Source organism: Trichechus manatus, unplaced genomic scaffold (genome assembly GCF_000243295.1).
Source record: "Trichechus manatus latirostris isolate Lorelei unplaced genomic scaffold, TriManLat1.0 scaffold00054, whole genome shotgun sequence".
NCBI classification, from domain to species: Eukaryota; Metazoa; Chordata; class Mammalia; order Sirenia; family Trichechidae; genus Trichechus; species Trichechus manatus.
Window position 1 is genome coordinate 13,109,837 of NW_004443990.1, and position 21,716 is coordinate 13,131,552.

The following is a 21,716-nucleotide window of genomic DNA, read 5'->3' on the forward strand; positions in this document are numbered from 1 at the left end:
GAACCCCTGCTGAGAATTTGCATCTCTAACAAGTTCCCAGGTGATGCTAATGCTGCTGGTCAGGGACCAATTCTGAGAACCACCAGTAGAGCAGTGGTTCCCAAAATTTATCATACCAAAGAATTACCTGGGGATCTTGTCAAAATGTGGATTCTGATTCAGCATATCCAAGGTGGAAATGCAAATTCTCATCAGGGGTTCCAACCAGAACGAACCGGTTCAAAACCCTGGGTGGAGAGTAGCCTTGTCTTTATGTCCCAGACTTCTCTCTCCCACATTACTCCAAAGATAGTAAAGTAGGCAAAATAGCCCCCCTAAATGCCCAGCTAGAACCCATGAGTCAGGGACTGATTTCTCCACATCTCCACCCCAGAGTCTCTCTCTGGCCAAGTTGAGAAGAGCAGCCACAAAGCGCCTCACTTCCTGCCTCATCTGCTGCCTTCCTCCTTCCCCTGACCCCGTTCTAGCCCTTCTACAAGCTGCTACCCTTCTCCTTCGGGTGCCTGTAGTGGGGCTCTGTTGGTTTGGTCGGGCTTGAGCTGGATTTCTAGCAGAGAAAAATTGGTGGTCCCCTGAAGAGGCATTTGCTGGGAGGTGGCCCCCTGGGACTCTGCCTGGCAGCCTGGCGCTTAGAGATTGTGTCAGCTTCCCCACTTCAACCTCGGCAGCAGCTTCTTGTCTTACTCCTCTTTGTGTCACCAGTGCTTATCACAGAAGCTGGCTCATGGTGGACACTCAGAATCTGTTTGCAGAAGGAATCAGTCAGTCTGCTGTGGGGCCCTTCTGCCACTCTTGGTTCAGTATCTTGTCTGCTGTTGGTGTACTTTCCACCCTCTTGATCTCCCAGTGGGCAAACACTTGACCTCTGGCCCTCTTCCCAAAGCCATCCAAGTCAGCAGTTAGGAGGCAGGGCCAAGTGGCTCAGGAAGATAGTACCTAAGGCTTCTTATCTATGGGGGGTGTGTGTGAGTGTGTGTGTGTGTGTTTCTTCCTTCTTCTTCATTTGCCGTTGCCCAAGAGCCAAAGCATCCGCCACTGCTAGCATGGTGAAGTGGCTTGGCCCCCTGCCAACGTGCATAGCCAGGTGGTTGGGCTGTGGATGCTGCTGCATGCGATGGGCTGATAATACCCCACATTGCTGTAAACAGGACACTCCACCCTCCCGCAGCCACACAGCTGGTGTCCCACAGCCCGCTGCTTTGTCATGACCTGTCATGATGTGGGCTCCTCTTCCTTGATAAGGGAGCCAGTTGTCCCATCTCTCCCTCCATTTCCCAAATCTGAGAGGGGTGCTTTCCAGAAATGAAACCAGTTCATCTTCTAACCGCAAGCAACCGATGTGACTTCTCAAGGCTTCTTCTCCTTTAGCCATAATCGCTCAATTGCAGGGCAGAACCCAGGACCCAGATCTTTCCGGTAAGCCCGTGAGAGATACAGGGACTAGCACAATCCCTATTCCAATTATATTCAATTGTGAGTTTTTTGGGGGGAAGTTTTCAACTGAAGTAGGTCTCACTGGGCAGCAGAACTGGTGGGTTGGCCTGCAGCTGCAGATGACCACGCCTACAAGAAGCTTCATTTCCTCCTGAACCATTTACTCAAGGTGGTATCCAGACTGGATTAGACTGTCATTAATAAAGGAAACAGCTTTGAAATCACAGGTGTGTGTAATATCTCTGGGGGAAGATGCCCTTTCTCGGGGGACCAGGAGAGCACATGCTTATCGATATGACAGCTAGAACTTGCTCTGTACATCTTTTCTGGGTGGTTTTTTTCTAGGCTGCCTTGTCCCCACCTTCAATTGGATTGTGTTGGGGAAGGGATTGGATTAAGTGACGTGAATTGGTTTGAGGTAATCTTTTGAATCTTTCCAGTGCCATGAGGTGTAATTGCATCTCATCATCTGTTCTTCACAGCATCTCTAAGAGGTAACGGAGGCCAGGATTGTGCTCCTGTTTGCCAGGTAGGAGAGCAGGCGCAGTGGGGGTGTGGTGTTGGCAGCAGTCGATCCACAGTGAGGGCAGAGCTGCAGTCAGAACTAGATCTTTGTATCTGAGCCCTACCAGGTATCTGGGCCACACTGTCCCACCTTCCCTTGCTGGTCCAGCCTGCAACCCCTTCAACATGTCGGTGTCTGATTTTGGCTTTGGCTTGTGTTGTCTTTGGGGGGAACTTGATACCTTGCTTTAGACCTTAATCACTTTTGGTACCCAGATTAGCAGGTGCTCACCGAACCATTTAGAGGGAATTTTTGAAATAAGTGGTGGATTTTTTTTTGCTATCAAAATCTAATCATCTTTTACTTTTTTTGTAAGTGCCCCCTGCTTTGTTTCCTAGGCATGATGGAAACAAGACATTTTAATCTCAAAGCAGCCAGGACGTGCCAAGAATTGGGAGGTTAAGGAGGGAGGTGGAGCCTTGCTCTGAGACAGAAGGTAATTCTGTCATTTTGTGTCTAGCTAGAAGCTGTGCTAGCACCTGCGCTAGGATGTGGTCACTGTCATAAGGTTGAGGCCTAGCTGTCTCCTCATTTAAGGAAAAGAAACCGAGGCAAATCCTCCAGTTCGACTTAGATGCAGTGAGATCCTTGCAGGTCCATCTGGGGCCCGTGATTCTGGATTGGAGTTATCTTGGATTCTCTCTTCCTTCCTTCCTTCCTTCCTCCCTCTCTTTCACTATTTGTGTTATTTTTTGTATATGGGGAAGCAAATCAGGACCCATGAAGTCCTCAAATCTTTGAATTGCTTTGGTCAGAGGTGGCTGGACAAAATGTAGAACTGACCAAATTCCAGGATTCTGTGAGTACTGGGAGTAAGACACCACCTACAAATACTGCCCCTGAGACTGGACTCCTATTATATTCATTGAATGAGGTGATGTGTGAAGGGTAACGAGGACTAATATAAAATTAGTGTGACTGAAATTGTCCCTAGGAGATAGCAGAATCCTTTTCCCCAGGTTTCAAAAAAACAGTTATTGCATAATGACAAGTACACCCAGCACAGAGCACCAGGGGGTCAGGCCTCTATTTCCTCTCTTCCTTTCCTTCCCTGGGAAGGAGCTAAAAGAGCCATCCACCCTCCAGGTGTCTAGGCAAGTGTCCCAGCAAGCTAGGGGATGTTCCTGATGTAAGAGGGATAGGAGCCTCAGTGAATAGTTGAAAGAAGACTGATGGAGGAGGAAGGAAGCTTGGATTTAGATGTCGGACTGCCGCTGACTTACTGGGTGACTGAGTCCAAAGACTGAACTTCTTTGTGTCTTAGTTTCCTTGCCTATAACATGTGGCATTCCTTTCCTAGCCCCTTTTTTATAGCTGACAGGAGAGTCAAAAGAGATTTTACACATGAAAGTAACTTGTGGGTGTGGAGCAAAGCTTGAAAGTACTATATAAACACAAAAAACCAGTTGCTGACAAGTGGCTACCCCGTGCGCGTCAGAGTAGAACTGTGCTGATTTTTCAGAAGTAGATCACCAGACTTTCTTTGGAGGTGCCTCTGGGTGGACTGGAACCTCCACCATTTTGGTTTAGCAGCCGAGCACGTTAACTGTTTGCACCACCTAGGGACTCCCTATAGACAAGATAGTACTTAAGAGTCCCAGTAAGGAAAAAAATCTAAAGGAGATTGTTGCAGTGACTTCTGCTGAGGGGATGGGAAAGGCTGTACCAAGAAACGTTTCTCCCGTTCGCTGATTTCTCAGCCCTGGAGTCATAGTCATCTTCCTCCTAAACAATGACGACGCTGCCTGTAGGATCGTGGTGTTTTAGCCGGTATGCCAGTCTTGCTCATCTGCTTCCCATCTGCCGCTTTGGCAATGTCATGTTACTTTTGTAAATTTGCTTTCCAGGGTCCCTGCCTCATCAGTGGGCTCTTATCGACAATTTTGGAGGGTCATGTGACAGCATTTTGGTGTCTGTCATGGCTGCAAAATGGGTCAGAAGCTCCCAGAAATATCCAGGTTGCTACCTTTTGATCTTAAATCCAGGATAGGAAAATTAGTGGTTGAAATGCTGGTGTAAGAAATAAAATCGGGGCTTGATCCCAGTATTCCTGTCACTAACTTACTGGGCAACAAGGTGCAGGGAGGGTAAGAAAGGAGTTGGGCCTTCCTGAGACTCAGAGAGAAGAAAATACATGTGTGTGTATATATATATATATATATATGTGTGTGTATATATATATGTATATATGGGATCTTTATACTCAAAAGGAGTGAGTAGAACATGGATAACTAAGTAGACAACCCCAGAACACATGGTATAACTAAGGCAGACCTACCTTTCTAGTACAGTTTTTCAACTGTATTCAAATATTTGGGTGCCTACCAATTGCCAGAGCTATGCTCTAGACCCTGTGGGAGATACAAAGATAAATCAAAGACAGTCCTTGGCCTCAGGTTGTTTATTATCTAGGAGTTACAAAAACCTGTAATCCAAGAGAGAGGGCGGTAAGTACTAGAAGAGTACAAAGTACTGAGGAAACTCAGAAAATTCTGAGACATTCCTGTCAGGGGTCTGGAAGGCTTCTTGGAGGCAGAGGCAGTTAGGCTGGTCCTGACTGATGGATTGGTTTCAACCCCGGATACATGTGCAGAACCTCAGACATGCGAAGGCCTGGGGCGTGGGTGGGAATGGCTATCATCAAGTTTGTCCAGGATATAGAGTCCCTGAGGAGTAAAGTGTAAAGTGAAGGTAGATCATGAGCAGATCTATGAGGACTTTGACCACCATCTTTGTTTTTTTTTTTTTTTAATGGTACTTCAGGTGAAGGCTTACAGAACGAATAGTTTCTCATGAAACAGTAGTACACATATTGTTTTATGACATTGGTTAACAACCCCACAACATGTCAACCCTCTCCCTTCTCGACCTTTTTTTTTTTTTGGTGAAAATACACATAGCCATAGATACACCATTTCAAAAATTTCTACATGCACAGTTCAGTGACATTGACTACGCTCTTCCAATTGTGCTGCTATTCTCACTTTAGATGAAAGCTTACAGAACAAAATAGTTTCTCATTTAACAGTGCACATGTTGCCCTATGACAATGGTTAACAACCTCACAATACATCAACACTATCCTTACTCAACCTTGGGTTACCTATCACCAGCTTTCCTGTCCCCTTCTGCCTTCTGGCCCTTGTCCCTGTACTGCTGTACCTCATTAGTCCCATTTGGTTTTATGGGGCTGTCCACTCCCAGGCTGAACGGTGAACCTTGGAGATGACTTCACCACTGAGCTAAAAGGGTGTCTGGGGGCCATACTCTCGCGGTTTCTCCAGTCTCCCTTAGGCCAGTAAATCTGGTCTTTTTTTGTGTGAGTTAGAATTTTGTTCTACATCCTTCTCCAGCTCTGTCCAGAACCCTCTGTTGTGATCCTGGTCAGAGCAGTCAGCGGTGGTAGTTGACCACCATCTTTGAAAGAGAGCCTTTGAAGAGTTTTGAATGTAGAAATGTCAAGATCAATTAAAGTAATGTGTTGTAGGTCAATACTTATTGATTTGGAAAGATGCTTATAATATAAAGTGAGAACATTGCAAAACAGTACGCACAGTATGATCCCATTTTTACTTTAAAGCACATACATGCATGCAGAAAGTAAGACCTACAAGGAGATATGATATATGCATATATATCATGATATTACCTATGATAAAAAAAAAAAACACGTTGCTGTCGCGTGGATTCCAACTCGTTGTGACCTATAGGACAGAGTAGAATTGCCCCATAGGGTTTCCAAAGAGCGGCTGGTGGATTCTAACTGCTGACCTTTTAGTTAGCAGGTGAGCTCTTAACCACTGTGCCACCAGGGCTCCTTAACTATTATATCTATATATATATCTATATCTATCTATATCTATATATATCTATATATATCTATACACACATATAACTATGATATGTATATACATACATACTATTTTATTTATATATATATTTGATCCACAGTTGGTTGAATCCGTGGATGCGGAACCTACAGATACGGAAGACCAACTGTGTATCATAGTTTTAAAGGTGGTTGGGTTGTTGAGATTTGAAATTTTGTTTATGTAAGTTTTCTGACTTTTCTACATTCATACTTAATGCTTTTGTAATTAGAAGACATTTTTAATGTGTTTTAAATGAACATATATGATGGCTAAGGTAGATGACCTAGAAATATGTTAGTGATTAGATAAAACTGAGAGTAAAAGTTGGCCATGCAGTGACATTTATGATATTCAGATTGGGAGAGGGGAGAGAAACTCCTCAAATATCCAACAATATGGGAATGGCTAAGCAAACTACTGTATATCAATGTGGTAGAATATCACGTAGTTGTTAAAATGACGAATATGTAGATGTCGACTGGAAATGGGTAGAGGAGATGGGTAGAACAAAGCAGAACATAATATAGTACATTTCATATTGATTACAACCATGTCAAGATGTATATAAATACTAAATGAATTTGGAGAATGCAGACAGTGCTGTTAGTGCCTTTTTAGTACAAAGCTCTTCAAGTTTATTTATATCTACAATCCCCGGCTCTTTTTGCTGTGCTTAATGCACACATGAAATATCAAGGGATTACCAAAGGTGAAAGCATTTTATTCTGTTTAAAGGAAAGAGTGTCTATAAATCCTAATACAGTATTTTGAATGTGGCCATGGAAAATAGGATCAACCCGGATGATTGAAACTTACAGATGATCAAAAACCCTTACATTTTATCAACAGCTTTAACTTTTACCTTTGCTCTAAAAGCTTTAACCAAGGTAAAAATAAAAATGAGTGGATTTATGATTGCTTTATTTTTATCCCACATAGAAGTCAGAGGCAAGGAGAAAATCAAAACACTAGGATATTTTTCTAAACTGGATACCACGATCCTGGAAAATTGAAAGTAGTTATATTGTTCTTAGTCTCAGCCACCTAGGTTCCTGAAACTAACCAGTCCTGAAGGAAGCGTGAGCATCCTTCAGTTACCTGGGTTGAATTTGTGTAGCATATACGAGGCCTGCAATGGATGCTGGGGCAGGAAGAAGGTCAGGAGATAAAAGATGAAAGGAAACTTGGTCTTTGTCCACTCTGGGTTTCCTCTTTAATGATAGGAAACAGTCCTGCTCTCAGGAAACTCAGCATGGAGACCTATGAGTTCATAGTTCATAGTCCGCTAGGATCAGGAAAAAGTTAGAGGATATTTATAAAACAATAGCTAAGTCCAGAGTAAATGTGTCAGTTGTTTCCAGTGATAGAGCCTAGGTAGTTAAGTCAGGAAAGCTGTCAGATCACGTGTGCTTTTGTGAGTCTCTTGAGTCTCTTAGAAGGGAGGTGGCTGCAAGTGAGTATGAGACAGTCAAGCGAGGCTTCCTAGAAGAGAGAAGGTTGATTGCCACGCCTCCTCCTTCCATGCTGACGTCAAGGTGTGCGGGCTGTGCTCTCTTCCAGCCAGCGTCCCGTGTTCGGTGGCCCCAGAAAAGTCAGTGTGTAGGCCTCAGCCACCCCAGGTCCGACGTACATTCTCTCTGGACACCATCCTCAGCTCCTACCTTCTTGGCCAGTGGCCACGTGATGCTGATGGGGCCTTCACCTGCTGTACCAATGACAAGGCCACCCAGGTAACAAAGCTCTCTGCTATTGGGATAAAGGGATAAGGATGGGGAGGGAGGGCTAGCTGAGAAGGCCTTTGGTCTACTTACCGGCTCTCCATCATTGAAATGATTTGCCCTGGAAAATACTCATCTCGTAACCTTTTATCATTTCACATTTACCAGCTTGTTTTTCTTGGTAAACTTACATGAAGATGAGTTTGCATCCTCCCTGACTGATGGGCAAGAGAAGTCAACCTGGGTTTTTCAGTTTGGCTTTGAGTATTCGTGTATGGATAATTGAAGGTTGATTGACATTTATTCTAGGTTTTTAAAAATGAGATATATCTTGCTAAAATTAAACTGGGGCCAATATTCAATTGAGTTTGCATTCCCTGGACAACTAGAAGTGGCCCAACTGTGCTGAGCCAGGATAGAGTCCTCTTAGAGCAATAGGAGTGAAAGATTCTTAGATAGTGGTGCGTTGACCCCCCAGCCAGCAGCCCAAGGGGTGACAGGTGGTTGTCTGGGATTTCAGCAGACTCATTTGGGTCCTGTGGAGCCCAGGTTCCTCTCCTTCAGTATTTTTCTTCCAGTCTTTTCATTAAGAATCCTGAACTTGGAAGGAACTGCCACACATCATCCGGTACATTTGTCAGTTTTGGGGTGAGATAGCATAGCTTGAGCAAGAAATCATCTCATACATACATGAAATTAAACAAAGATATTTCTTAATCTGACCAGGACTTCAACATTCTCAGCAGTTAAGTTTTTAAGAGTCAATTTGTCTCTTTTTGCCACAGTTTAACCCATTCCTATTTAACTTCAGAACAAATGAGTTGTTCCCACCTGCCATGCCAGATAAGAGGAAACTGAGTGTGGAAAGAACACAGGTTCAGAGTCAGACCTTCGTTCTGAGTGATACTGGGCATGTCAGTCCTTCCTTTACAAAGTGGGTGGAGTGTGCCTGCTCTGCCTGCTGGGAGGTGGCATGGCAACCAAATGACATTACATGTGGAAAGGGGCTCTGCACAGCTTGTTTGGTTTGACCTCCTCTCTGAGTAGATCATGTCGGTTCCTTTTATTTATCTTTTATGAGATTATTTTCAAATGTTATTACTGAATGTTTGAATACCCAGCACTGTTCTTTGCATGCTGGAGTGAAGCATAAGGAAATGAGGACAGCCTTTGGCCGCTGTGAGCTGGTTCCAGTTCCATGAAGGCCACTGAACAACAGCCAAGGGATCAGATGGGGCCAGAAGTCTGGCACAGTTTAGAGGAGAATTCTCATGGGAATACCCCACCTAGAACCAACAAGAATTGGCTGCCATTAAAATCGCTGGCCCTCTTTATATCTGCAAATAGAATGTGAAGGGAGAATACACTCTAGGTAGCAGACAGAGTAGGCCTGCTTCCTGGGAGCCCAGGGCACTGGTGTTCCCCATATGCTTTGAAAAGGGCAAGTAGGATAGGTTATGCTTCCCCTTCCCAAGCCCAGAGTACACTCCTTTCTCTTTTGAGAGGAGTGCTCAGTCCAAACAATGTTGGCTCTGTCCAAACATGGAGGACTTCCTGGAGGAACAGGACTTGATGATGCTTTGCTCATGTAAGCTCATGTCTGTATCCCCCTTTGTCAGGTTTGCATGTAGCCCACCTATCCCAGTCTCTGTCATTTCCTGTGACCAACTTTCTAGGAAGCCTTCATCCCCCTCCTCAGATAGCTCTTCCTCTTTTCAACTCCAGGCAGAGCTGGCCTCTGAGATTCCCTGACTGGGTTTAAAGGCATGGGCTCTAGGCTGTGCGTTTTTGCTCAGGCGCCAGCTGCAGGCCAGATCTCTTATATAACAAGTCTGGGCTTCTTGCCATAGCAAGACAGAGGTCAGTGATGCTCCTCCATGGGTCTGGCAAGGCCAAGCCATACAGCTTTCCTCTTTCCCCGGGATGGGCTCCAGCCCTCGAGGAACTCTTAGCAACCTGTCAATATTGTGGCCGCAGTTGGGAAGTGGGAGAATTCTGATCCACGTAGGCATCCAAACCAAAATATGCACTCTGCCCATCTTTCATTCCTGGCCTTCTGGGAATTTTCTGGTTCTAGGTTTTGGGCTTCATTCAAATTCCTCCTTGAGCCCCCTGGTCTGGCACAAGCTATCTTCTTTTACGCTGGCATTACACCGTGAATGCCTGAGACTCTCCCTACCTCTCCCAAAGTAATTGGTGTTCCATCACTACCAAGCCCTAGTATATCACTCAGAAAGTACTGTAGACAAGGGGCAGGTTTTATTGGGAGTGTGGGATACGAGGGTAGAGGGAAGGTAGGAAGGTAGGATCTACCAAAGTCCTTAAAAGCTTTAAGCTATTAAATGGGTTGATGCCAGAAGCTTTCTCCAGTTGGTTTGAGCTAGAGTGTGGCTGTTTCTACCAATACCCCCACTGTCTGCCCTTTCTCTTCTAGCCATACCAGTGTAACAGTTTATTTCTGCTATATCCATCATAACTGGCAGGGCTCTCACTTCTGCTTGCTTACTCTCCCCAACCTGGCCCTGGAGGAAGTAGCCAGATTGTATATTTGGAGGCCACATCAGCCCTGGCATCCCTGAGGGGTATGCCTTGCAGTGAGATCAGCCATGGTTATGGTTTAGGCTGAATGACTCCCCTCTCTGAACCCTCTGGAATAGGCAAGGGCCCTGCCCATTCTGAGTGAGTTTTAAACCTGAGCAGCAAGCCCTGATTGAAGACTTGCATTAAGCATGCTGTGCATGCTGTGTATTCAAGACTTTCTCACAGGGCAGAGGATGGAGCTAAAAGCTGTCTGTTCCTGAATATGTCAAGTTGCCAGCAAGCCCAGTATTCTCTTCCTGGGCTTAGCTGTGCATTAAGCTCTTAGGCAGGTACAAAGGATAGTACAGCTAGTCCTCAGGTACTTTATAGTCTGGCATGGAGAGCTGGGTTACCCACATATTTGGGGCAGGTGAAGAAGAGAGGTGTGGATGGATCTTATTTGGAAAATTGGAGGAATTAGCCTAAGAAGTGGCCCAGGTTGTTCTAGGAAGGAGGGGGAGTTATGAATGTGGTCGTTGGAGAAGGAGTGCTCTGGAGATGCTGGATGTTGTGAGCCAGGGTTAGCAACGGGAGAGGGAGGACCAGGGACTCCCAGAGATCAGCTCAGTGAGCTTAGAGCTTGGGTCTAGCAGGAGTTGGATGCAGAATGGAGTCCAGAATAACCATCGTCTGGAGGAGGTTTCTTTGTGTTTGGAGAACTTTGTCAGGATTCTCAAGGCCAATCTGCATGTGTTTTCATCTCACTGGGCCACTCTCCCCTGAGGTCAGTTGATAAAACAGAGCTGCCTGCCCAGTGCTTTGGGCTGGCCCAGGCCAGGGCGGGTGGTGGCAGCACATGCTGACGGTTGTGGCCACCCCCTCCCTTCTTGCTGTGCAAAGCATTTGCATCATCTTGCTGTTTTCTGGAGGAAGTGGCCTCACCACAGCTGGAATGACTGTTTGAGCAGAGATCTTTTGCTGGTCTTTGCATCCTGCAGCCATACGGGGCCTTGGGTACCTGCCCTGGCCAGCCCTGTTTCCTCTGCCCTCTCCAGGTGAGCTAGGGAGTCCTCTATGATAGACTTTTTTTCTTTAGGCCTGACTTAACGATTTGGGGGGAAAAATCGCTTAAGTCCTTAGCAAACATCATGGAATGTCATAAAGGCCAGAGGCAGAGGTGGGCCTGCTTTGAGAAGACTTCTCTTTTTCCATCTTTTCCCTACCTGTGTGCTGGCCTGTTCCTTTTCCCAAGTCAGTGCCTCAGCATGCAGTGATGACATAATTCAATCTAACCATCACGGGCCTTTTAAAAATGTTTTCCTGTGTGGGTGTGGGGACCTGGGCACAGCACCTGTTTTCCAACCTGGACATCAGGACCAGTTGTTCGGCATATGATTGGACAGCGTCACAGACTGAAAATGGGGCCTTGGTGGAAAATCTGAGGGTTGTATAGTTACTGTAGGGCCAGAGATGGTGGCCTTGGCCACCTGCAGCCAGAGTTCTCAGCGCTGGCCAGCAGACCACCTTCGGAGCCTTTTCCTGCCTTTCTGTTTGTCCAGAGTCCCGAGGGGCTGATTCCCTGCAGGACTTGAATTCCACACGTAGTTCCTGGCCATCTGTAGCATGCCAGGCACCATGCTGCGCTCAACTTCCGCACAGGTATAATGGGTTCCATTCCCAAGACCCAGCCGGGCTCTGCTGTGCAGCCTCCTCAGCTGCCAGGGTCCCTGGAGACTGCGTGGGCCAGGACACCTCCTGCCTCCAGTCACAATATCCAAGTAGAAACTGAGTTGGGTTGGGTGCCCAGAAGAAGGTTCCAGTTTGCCGGGTTTTCTGCTCTATCCTGCCTCTGCCTCCTTGTTATACTCGGCTGTTCTTTGGGAAGCTGCCCTCCCCCCACCCCATTATCCTTCCACAAGTTGTTCTGAAAGCTCAGAATCCCAGGCAAGCCTCCCTTGGTCTAACCCACATCCAGTTTTGCATAATCTGAGCATCATTTGTACAGTTGGCTAACACCACTCATGGTTAGTAAGCAGCCCTACTTCTCCCTCAGCTGCTCCCCCTGGGCCAAGGGATTAAAATAAGTCTGCTCCAGTGCGTGAGTCCCTTTACAAACCTGACCAATTGGTCTGCTGAGCTTGAGCTCGACCCTGCTTCCAAAGGGTCATTTGGAATGATTACTTACAATACTGTCAGGCAGCATGGCTTGACCCTTATTGTGGCCTGAAGGGTGGCCCTTTGAAGTCATCCTTCCTTAGCTCCAACTTTCCTGTACTCCCAGAAAACCTTGGTCCAGATCTCCGTGGTGAGACCCAGAGAAGATACTGGAAATGAAGAGCAGAGCATGGTCATCTTGACACCCCCAGTTCAGTTGGAGAGACTAGAAACCCACACTCATATACATGCCTCCCTTAGGAGTCCTCAATGCCAGCATGTAAACAGGTTCACATACAAGACAGCCTACTGTATCAGATTCCCAAGGCTGCTGTAACAAATTACCTTGAACTTGTTGTTGTTAGGTGGCATTGAGTTGGTTCCGACTCATAGCATTCCCACACACAACAGAACGAAACACTGCTGGTCCTGTGCCATCCCTATAATCGTTGCTATGTTTGAGCCCATTGTTGCAACCACTGTGTCAGACCATCTCATTGATGGTATTCCTCTTTTTTGCTGACCCTCTGTTTTACCAAGCATGATGTCCTTCTCCAGGGACTGATCCCTCCTGATAACGTGTCCAAAGTACTGGAGTCAAAGTCTCTCCATCCTTGCTTCTAAGCGCGTTCTGGCCGTACATCTTCCAACACAGATTTGTTCATTCTTCTGGCAGTCCATGGTATATTCGATGTTCTTCACCATCACATAATTCAGATGTATCAATTCTTCTCAGGTCTTCCTTATTCACTGTCCAACTTTCACATGCATATGAGATGATTGCAAATACCATGGCTTGGGTCAGGCGCACCTTAGTCCTCAAAGTGACATTTTTGCTTTGGAACACTTTAAAGAGGTCTTTTGCAGCAGATTTGCTCACTGCAACACAACACTTGATTTCTTGATTGCTGCTTCCATGGGCATTGATTGTGGATCCAAGTAAAATGAAGTCCTTGACAACTTTAATATTTTCTCCATTTATCATGATGTTGCTTATCGGTCCAGTTGTGAGGACTTTTTTTTTCTTTATGTTGATGTGTAATCCATACTGAAGGCTGCAGTCTTTGATCTTATCTTCATCAGTAAGTTCTTCAAGTCCTCTTCACTTTCAGCAAACTTAGTGGCTTAAACCAACAGAAATTTATTCTCTCAGAGTTCTGGATTCCAGAAGGCCCAATTCAGTTTCACTGGACCGAGATCAAGGTGTCAGCAGGGCCTCACTCGCTCCAGAGGTTCTAGGGGAGAATCTGTTCTTTGCCTCTTCCAGCTTCTAGTGGCTGCTGGCGTTCTTGGCTTGTGGCGGCATCACTCCAATCTCTGCCTCTGTGGTCACAGTGCCTTTTCCTGTGTGTATCTAATCTTCCTATGCCTCTCTCTAATAAGGACACTCGTGATAGCATTTAGGGCTCCTCATCTCAAAAGCCATAATTTAGTCATATCTGCAAAAGCTTTACCATATAAGGTAACATTTATAGGTTTTAGGGATTAGGCCCTGATATCTTTGGGGTCCATTTTCAATCTACCACACCTGCTGACCTCATCTCTTACCACTCTGCACCTCACTCACCCTGCTCCCGCCATACTCCTCAATGGGAAGCATTGGTGGAGTAGGGCATCTTAGATAGAGAGATCAGCCTGCAGAAGGCTTAGAAGTGAGGGGGTAAGATAAGAAAAAGGAAGTGGAGATAGGCTTGCCTGGATAGCACAGAGAGCCAGCTAAGTATGGAAAGCCTGGGAGATGAAGGGTAACATGGTGATATTTATGGCCAGATGGTGGGTGTTGAAACAGAGAAGAGATGGCCTTAGTAGTACAGTTTACACAGAGTAGGCAACAGTTGCTGGAAGATGTTGCTGAGCAGAGAGAGGCAGGGTAAAATAGATAAAGAGAGGCGATGATCGTAGCTGCCATGGTTTTCACATCCTTTCTAAGTGCTTGTGTGAACCTACATTTTTCCTTCCACCCCCTCGCATATCCTGGAAGAAAGAAGGCAGCTGAAGAGTTTGCCAGAGATGTTAGTAGAACTGGGAGCAGCCTGAGTGTGGCTGTTTTTCCTACCTCTCACCACACACCTGTGGGTACAGTAGCTTTCAGGAGGAGGGAAAATGGGCATCATCTCCTCAGCCTTTGTCATCCCTCCTCTATAGCCTCTGCCACCTTTGCAGAGACAGCAGGCTTGTGTGGGACTCAGAGCTTTGATTAGCAGAGCTTGCAGTCTGTGGGGTTGGCTTTGGAGCCTACCTTCGAGGTGGTTCAAGGTGGCTATGGGAGAGAAGGGCTTCCTCCCTACTTTTCAGTCTATGTAACAGCCTCTTCTGAGGCTCTCTCTGCTAACACCCTGGTTCTGAGGGACATGGGCATTTGGAAATGGACATGATGCTTGGTTTCCATGTACGGTCAGAGCAGATTCACCTATAGGGCTTTGGGGTATGTGCCCGAGATATGGGCCTAAAGGATGTGCTGTCTGCCTGTTTCCTAAAGGATGGAACTGTGGATCTCTGGATAGTCTCCCTGTGATGCCAACGTCAGGGCAGTTGTCTCCACTGGTTATGACATAGAGCCCAGTAAAGGTCTTGATCAGTGGGCATCTGGGAGAAGGAAGAGCGAGGGAGGCTCAGGCCCCTTGTAGCTCCTCCACTGCAGCTGTCTCACATGGGTCTGTTCTCACAGTCCTTCTCAGGCTGCCCCTGCCAAGCTCTTCTTAACAGCTGTTGGGTGGTGAGTTGTTGCTGTTAGTATTTTTTTTTTTTCCTTTATCCTCCCCTTTTCTGTTTGTAACAATCTCTTGCGGGAGGTCAATAGATCTGTTGGAGGAGACGGTTCCCAGGCCCTCATGTTTTTGGCAACTTGTGCAAAGAAGTTAGAGGAACTGGTTCCATGGAGCGTCCCCCCTTGGGTCCCTCCCTTGGAATGGAAGTAGGGACATTGGCAGTGGGGAGGAATGCAGTCCTCCTCTGCTTCATGCTTAAAGCTAACAGCTTCTCCTCTTTGGTGGGGGCTGAGAAAGTGGGTCTACAACTCCTCCTACCTTGATCCTGGGCTCGTTGTCTTCCATGTAGCAGTGAGAGGGAGGATATCAGACTGGACAGCCCTGTTTTCATGAGGGGCTGAGTAGGGCCCAAGAGAAGGAGTAGTGGTAAAGCCAAGAGGGGTCAGGGGTCAGGGGTCAGGAATCAGAGCTGGGCCCAGAACTCTGGCTCCCACTTTTCTGAAAATGCCTTCTCCTCTGCGTGTTCAGGAGGACTTTAGGGCCCCAAAAACTTATTCTCTGTATGGTGAAAATCCAAGAACAAGCTTGAGGCATTGCACAAAACAGGAAGCTGCCTGCTTTGGCCAAGGACTGAGGATGGGGAACCTTGTTATCTTTTTTCCTGTTTAACAATTAATAATTCTTTTATGGACTCCCATCTATTAACTCATTCCTGCTAGGCTCCAGGAACCCAGGTCTGTTTTAGGTACATAGAGGGTAAAAGAATAAAGAACTGTAATGATTCCTGAGTCCATGCTCTTTTGGAGCTGGTTGGGATAAGGAAGGAGTCCCTGGGTGGCACAAATGTTAAGCTCTCAACTATAAACCAAAATGTTGGTGGTTAGAACTCACCCAGGTACCTTGGAAGAAAGGCCTGGTGATTTGCTTCTGAAAATCACAGCCTTGAAAACCCTATGGAACGCAGTTCTACTTTGAAACAGATGGGGTCATCATGAGTCAAAATTGACTCTACAGCAACTGTTTTTTTTTTTTTTTTAGGGTGAGTGGGGTAGGGATGGGCAGTACTTGTCCTCACCATTGAGGAGCACCTGGTATAACGGACGACGTAGAACATGTATAAAAATAATAAGAGAGTAAAGAAGAGGTGGGCCTTATTGGATATTAGGGCAAGTTTCCTGGAGGATGTAGAATGGGAAGGAGGCAGTGCAGGTGGGGAAGCCTAAAAGAAGAAAACGAGCTGGCAGTGTCCAAGGAGGTTGATGAGCAGATCAGAGAGAAGCCTTCACAGACCCACCACCTCTGCCCAGGAAGCCGTGTATCTGGTCCCCCAGTGCCTGCCTGGGAAGCTGCTCTGTCTCACCGTGCTTCTCTCCCTGCAGACCCCTCTGTCTTGGCAAGAGCTGGAAGGCGAGCAGGCCAGCTCCTGTACACACAAGCGCTCGGCGTCCTGGGGCAGCACAGACCACCGAAAAGAGGTGACTGCCCCCTCTGACTCCCTGGCTAGGGTCGCCACCTCTTCTCTAAGCCCCAGCGCCATGGGACACGTTCTCCTCCAAAGTAGAAGCACATTTCCACTCTCACTTCATCAACCTTGCCTTGTCCTATGAGATGGCTCCTTTGTGTCCGATTCTCAGCCTCCTGGTGGCCAGACATCAGGAGCCCGGACCCTTCTGCCCGAGGGGCTTGGCCAGCAACTGCCAGTGCCCTCCAGCAGCCAAACACGGGGTTGTTCTCACTTTGCTTTGAGGTCAGATCCAGATAAGTAGTTCAGAGACTGGGGAAAGTCAAGGAGTGAGTCCCTAGAAACTGGAAGCCCCCAACCTTATTTATACTTAACTATTCATTCAGCCTTAATTCTAAAAGAGGAAGAACATAATTATGTGTTCCCAAACCCTTTTTCCTGGTCCTCCCTCTCCCTCAGCGGTGCTGAAGTCCTCAAAGCTGAGTAGAGAAAGCCATAGGCTGGAATCCATAGCTCCCAGACCAACTCCACCCTGGCATGCTGTGTGATGGCTCCTGAAAGGGTCAAGTTGCTAGGACTCATCTCTCCCTTTACAAGGGAGAGTAGATTCCGTCCTCCTTGTTGCTGAGAATTATGATCAAATATAAAATAAAAATGCACTGTGAGTTTGACTAGTGTGAAATACAAAGTATTTAAATTTTCAATGATCACAGTAGGCAAGTTTTTCGCGCTAAGGGTGGGGTCATGGTATGAATGATTCACAGTGATCAGTCTAACAGCTCTTTCTTCTTGGCTATGGTCACAAATTCAATGGCCATGAAGCATCAGACCTACTCTGTGAATTACATTTAATTTAGCCCCATATTTGAATAGCTCTGTACCCCCTGAGCATCCCCCTTTGCCAGCTGAGGGCAGGTAGGTCCAGAATTACAATGGGATAGGGATAATATTGAAAATTGTTGATGATGAGCCATAATTGTTATAGGATATGGAAGTCAGTATCTCTGGGTGGTGCAAACAGTTAACACATTCAGCCGCTGAACAGAAGGTTGGAGGTTCGAGTACACCCAGAGGCACCTCAGAAGAAAGCTGTAGCAATCTACTTCTGAAAAATCAGTCATTGAAAACCCTGACACACATGGGGTCATCCTGAGTCAGAATCAACTCGATGGCAATTTTTTTTTTTTTTTATGGAAGCTAGTACAAAATCTAATATTCCTTCTTGAGAGCCTGCCCCTTGCTCAGTGTAGTCTACTTTAAAATGGGGGAAAATATTTCCATCCTTCCTGATCTCAGGCTTGAGATAGTTGTGAATATACTTTGAGGAGTCATAAATGGCTGTTGGCATCCAGAAACATCATTTTCCGTTTCTATTAATAGAGTAATATTCCATGCCTTTGGAATCTGTGAAAGGCAAAATGGTTTCAGTGTTGTGCATTTTTAATTTTTTGCAAACTGATCCCTAGATGGAACACATGGTAATTTAAAAAATCAAATAACTTAGTTAAAAAGGTAGCCAGCTTGCCTGAGGAACCTATCATCACTGTTTTTAACATCACTAAGCTATTTTGGGAGCCCTGGTGGCACAGTGGTTAAGAGCTATGACTGCTAACCAAAAGGTCAGCAGTTCAAATCCACCAGCCGCTCCTTGGAAACCCTACGGGGCAGTTCTACTCTGTCGTATAGGGTTGCTATGAGTCAGAATCGACTCGATGGCAATGGGTAAGCTATTTTGAGATGGAAGATTAGCTTCCATCTCCTTTTTGTAATCTTCATGGGCTTTTGGCTGGAGCCACACTTGTGAGGAGGGACCTGGTGAATTTTGGCTTTGCTTTACCTGCCTCTCCTCTTTCCTCTCTGGGCTGCCAGATCACCAAGTTGAAGCAGCAGCTGCAGAGGACAAAGCTGAGCCGCAGCGGGAAAGAGAAGGAGCGGGGCTCCCCACTCCAAGGGGACCATGCTGTGCGGGGAGCTCTGAGGGTATGTTTTCTCCCCCTGACCCTTCTTCCCCTCCTCTTCCTCCATGTCAGGATGTGGGAAGAGTTCTCTTGGGTCTTGTAGCTACCGAGCCTTCCCATGTTGCATGCTTTATGGCTACATAGGTGAAGTTTTGGTCCAAACTTGGGCTTGCTGAGTGGCACTGGAAGGGCTTCTTGCTTTTTCAATTTCTTTCTCTTTTACACTCACCCCTATAAAGTTGAGGTAATGATGATCCTGCAGACTCTGAAAGCAAACTGAAGATCTCTCAAAGCTTGAGCTTCTGGAGAAAACTCCAATTAATGGACTTATTGCAATCAATAACTGTCCCCAAATCCTCCTTTATTCACTTGATTCTGCTAGGTAGACATGACCCTTAAAAGCACTTATTACTCCTAGTCAGAACCACTAACTGTATGTTGTTGTTAGGTGCTGTCGAGTTGGTTCCGACTTATAGCAACCCTGTGTACAACCAAATGAAACACTGCCTGGTCCTGTGCCATCCTCACAATTGTTGCTGTGTTTGAGCCCATTGTTGCAGCCACTGTGTCAGTCCATGTTATTGAGGGTCTTCCTCTTTTTCACTGACCTTCTACTTTACCAAGCATGATATCCTTCTCCAGGGACTGAACCCTCCTGATAACATGTCCAAAGTACATGAGACAAAGTCTCTCCATCCTTGCTTCTAAGGAGCATTCTAGCTGTACTTCTTTCAAGACAGCTTTGTTTGTTCTTCTGGTATATTCAATATTCTTCACCAACACCATGATTCAAATGCATCAGTTCTTCTTAGGTCTTCCTTATTCATTGTCCAGCTTTCGCATGCATGTGAGATAACTAAAAATTCTATGGCTTGGGTCAGGTGCACCTTAGTCCTCAAAGTGACATCTTTGCTTTGGAACACTTTAAAGAGGTCTTTTGCAGCAGATTTGCCTACTACAGTACATCATGTGATTTCTTGACTGCTGCTTCCATGGGTGTCAATCGTGGATCCAAGTAAAATGAAATCCTTGACAACTTCCACATTCTCTTCATTTATCGTGATATTGTTTATTGGTCCAGCCGTGAGGATTTTTGTTTTCTTTATGTTGAAGTGTAATCATATTGAAGGCTGTTGTCTTTGATCTTCATCAGTAAGTGCTTCAAGTCCTCTTCGCTTTCAGCAAGCAAGATTCTGTCATCTGCATATTGCAGATAATTACTGTTGATTGGAATGTGAAAGCTGGAAACAAATAAGAAGGATCAGTAGTTGGAAAATATGGCCTTAGTAATATGCCAGAGATCGCATGATAGAATTTTACAAGACTAACAACCTATTCATTGGGAAAACGTTTTTTCAACAACATAAATGGCAGCTATACACATGGACCTCACCAGATGGAATACACAGGAATCTAATCGACTACATCTGTGGAAAGAGGTGATGGAGAAGCTCAATATCATCAGTCAGAACAAGGCCAGGGGCCGAGTGTGGAACAGACCATCAGTTGCTCATATGCAAGTTCCAGATGAAGCTGGAAAAAATTAAAACAAGTCCACGAGAGCCAAAGTACAATCTTGAGTATATCTATCCCACCTGAATTTAGAGACCATCTGTCTTAGTTATCTAGTGCTGCCATGACAGAAATACCACAAGTGGATGGTTTTAACGAAGAGAAGTTTATTTCCTCACAAAGTAGGCTGAAAGTCCAAATTCAGGGTGTCAGCTCCAGGGGAAGGCTTTTTCTCTCCGTCAGTCTTCTCATCAATTTCCCCCAGACTAGGAGCTTCTTGGCGCAGGGACCCCGGTCCAAAGGACGCGCTCTGCTCCCGGCACTGCTTTCTTGATGGTATGAGGTCCCCCTTCTCACTGCTCACTTCTGTCTTTTATATCTCAAGAGATTGCCTCAGGACACAATCCAGTCTTGTAGATCAGGTCCTGCCTTACTAACACAACTGCCACCCATCCTCACTCATTAACATCACAGAGGCAGGTTTACAACATACAGGAAAATCACACAGTACCAGGAGTCATGGCCTAGCCAAATTGATACACACATTTTTTGGGGGACATAATTCAAACCATGACACCATCTCAAGAATGACGCACTGAACACTAATGACCAAAGACCAGACGAGTTCTGGGATGACATCAAGGACATCATACACGAAGAAAGCGAAAGGTCATAAAAATACAGAAAAAAAAGAAAAGACCAAAATGAAGATCAGAAGAAACTCTGAAACTTGCTCTTGATTGTAGAGTAACTCAAGTGAATGGAAAAAATGATGAAGTAAAAGAGCTGAACAGAAGATTTCAAAGGGTGGCTCAAAAAGACAAAGTATTTTAATGAAATGTGCAAAGACCTGGAGTTAAAAAACCAAAAAGGAAGAACGCGGTCAGCATTTCTCAAGCTGAAAGAACTGAAGAAAAAATTCAAGCCTCAAGGTGCAATATTGAAGGATTCAATGGGCAAAATATTGAATGATGCAGAAAGCGTCAAAAGAAGATGGAAGGAATACACAGTCACTGTACTAAAAAGAATTGGTCAACATTCAGCCATTTCAGGAGGTAGCATATGATCAAGAACCGATGGAATTGAAGGAAGATGTCTAAGCTGCACTGAAGGCACTGGCGAAAAACAAGGCTCCAGGAATTGACTGAATACCAATGGAGATGTGTCAACAAATGGATGCAACACTAAAGTGCTCACTTGTCTATGCCAAGAAATTTGGAAGGCAGCTACCTTGCCAACCAACTGAAGAGATCCATATTTGTGCCCATTCCAAAGAAAGATGATCCAACAGAATGTGGAAATTATCAAACAATATCATTAATAACACACACAAGTAAAATTTTGCTGAAGATAATTCAGAAATGGATACAGCAGTACATTGACAGGAAACTGCCAGAAATTTAAGCGTGATTCAGAAGAGGACATGGAACAAGGGATATCATTGCTGATATCCGACAGATCTTAGCTAAAATCAGAGAATACCAGAAAGATGTTTACCTGTGTTTTATTGACTATGCAAAGGTATTCGACTGTGTGGACCATAGCAAATTATGGATAACATTGTGAAGAATGGGAATTCCAGAACACTTAATTGTGCTCATGTGGAACCTGTACGTAGACCAAGAGGCAGTCGTTCGAACAAAACAAGGGGCTACTGCATGGTTTAAAATCCGGAAAGGCATGTGACAGGGTTGTATCCTCTCACCATACTCATTCAGTCTGAATGCTGTGCAAATAATCCGAGAAACTGGATTATATGAAGAAGACTTTGATTTCTGATAACTGTATAAGTGGAGCCTAACATGATTACTTC

At 45.6% G+C, this 21,716-nt stretch overlaps 1 protein-coding gene across 1 annotated transcript in view; it reads left to right on the forward strand.

Moving 5' to 3' along the window:
• FAM117A (family with sequence similarity 117 member A) overlaps nt 1–21,716 on the forward strand; it is a 49,498-nt gene that overhangs the window by 20,171 nt on the left and 7,611 nt on the right. The window contains exons 2-4 of the mRNA XM_004377956.2: nt 7,432–7,601; nt 16,351–16,446; nt 18,303–18,413. Of these exons, the coding sequence (XP_004378013.1) occupies nt 7,432–7,601; nt 16,351–16,446; nt 18,303–18,413 (377 nt within the window). The remainder of the gene's footprint in view (nt 1–7,431; nt 7,602–16,350; nt 16,447–18,302; nt 18,414–21,716) is intronic.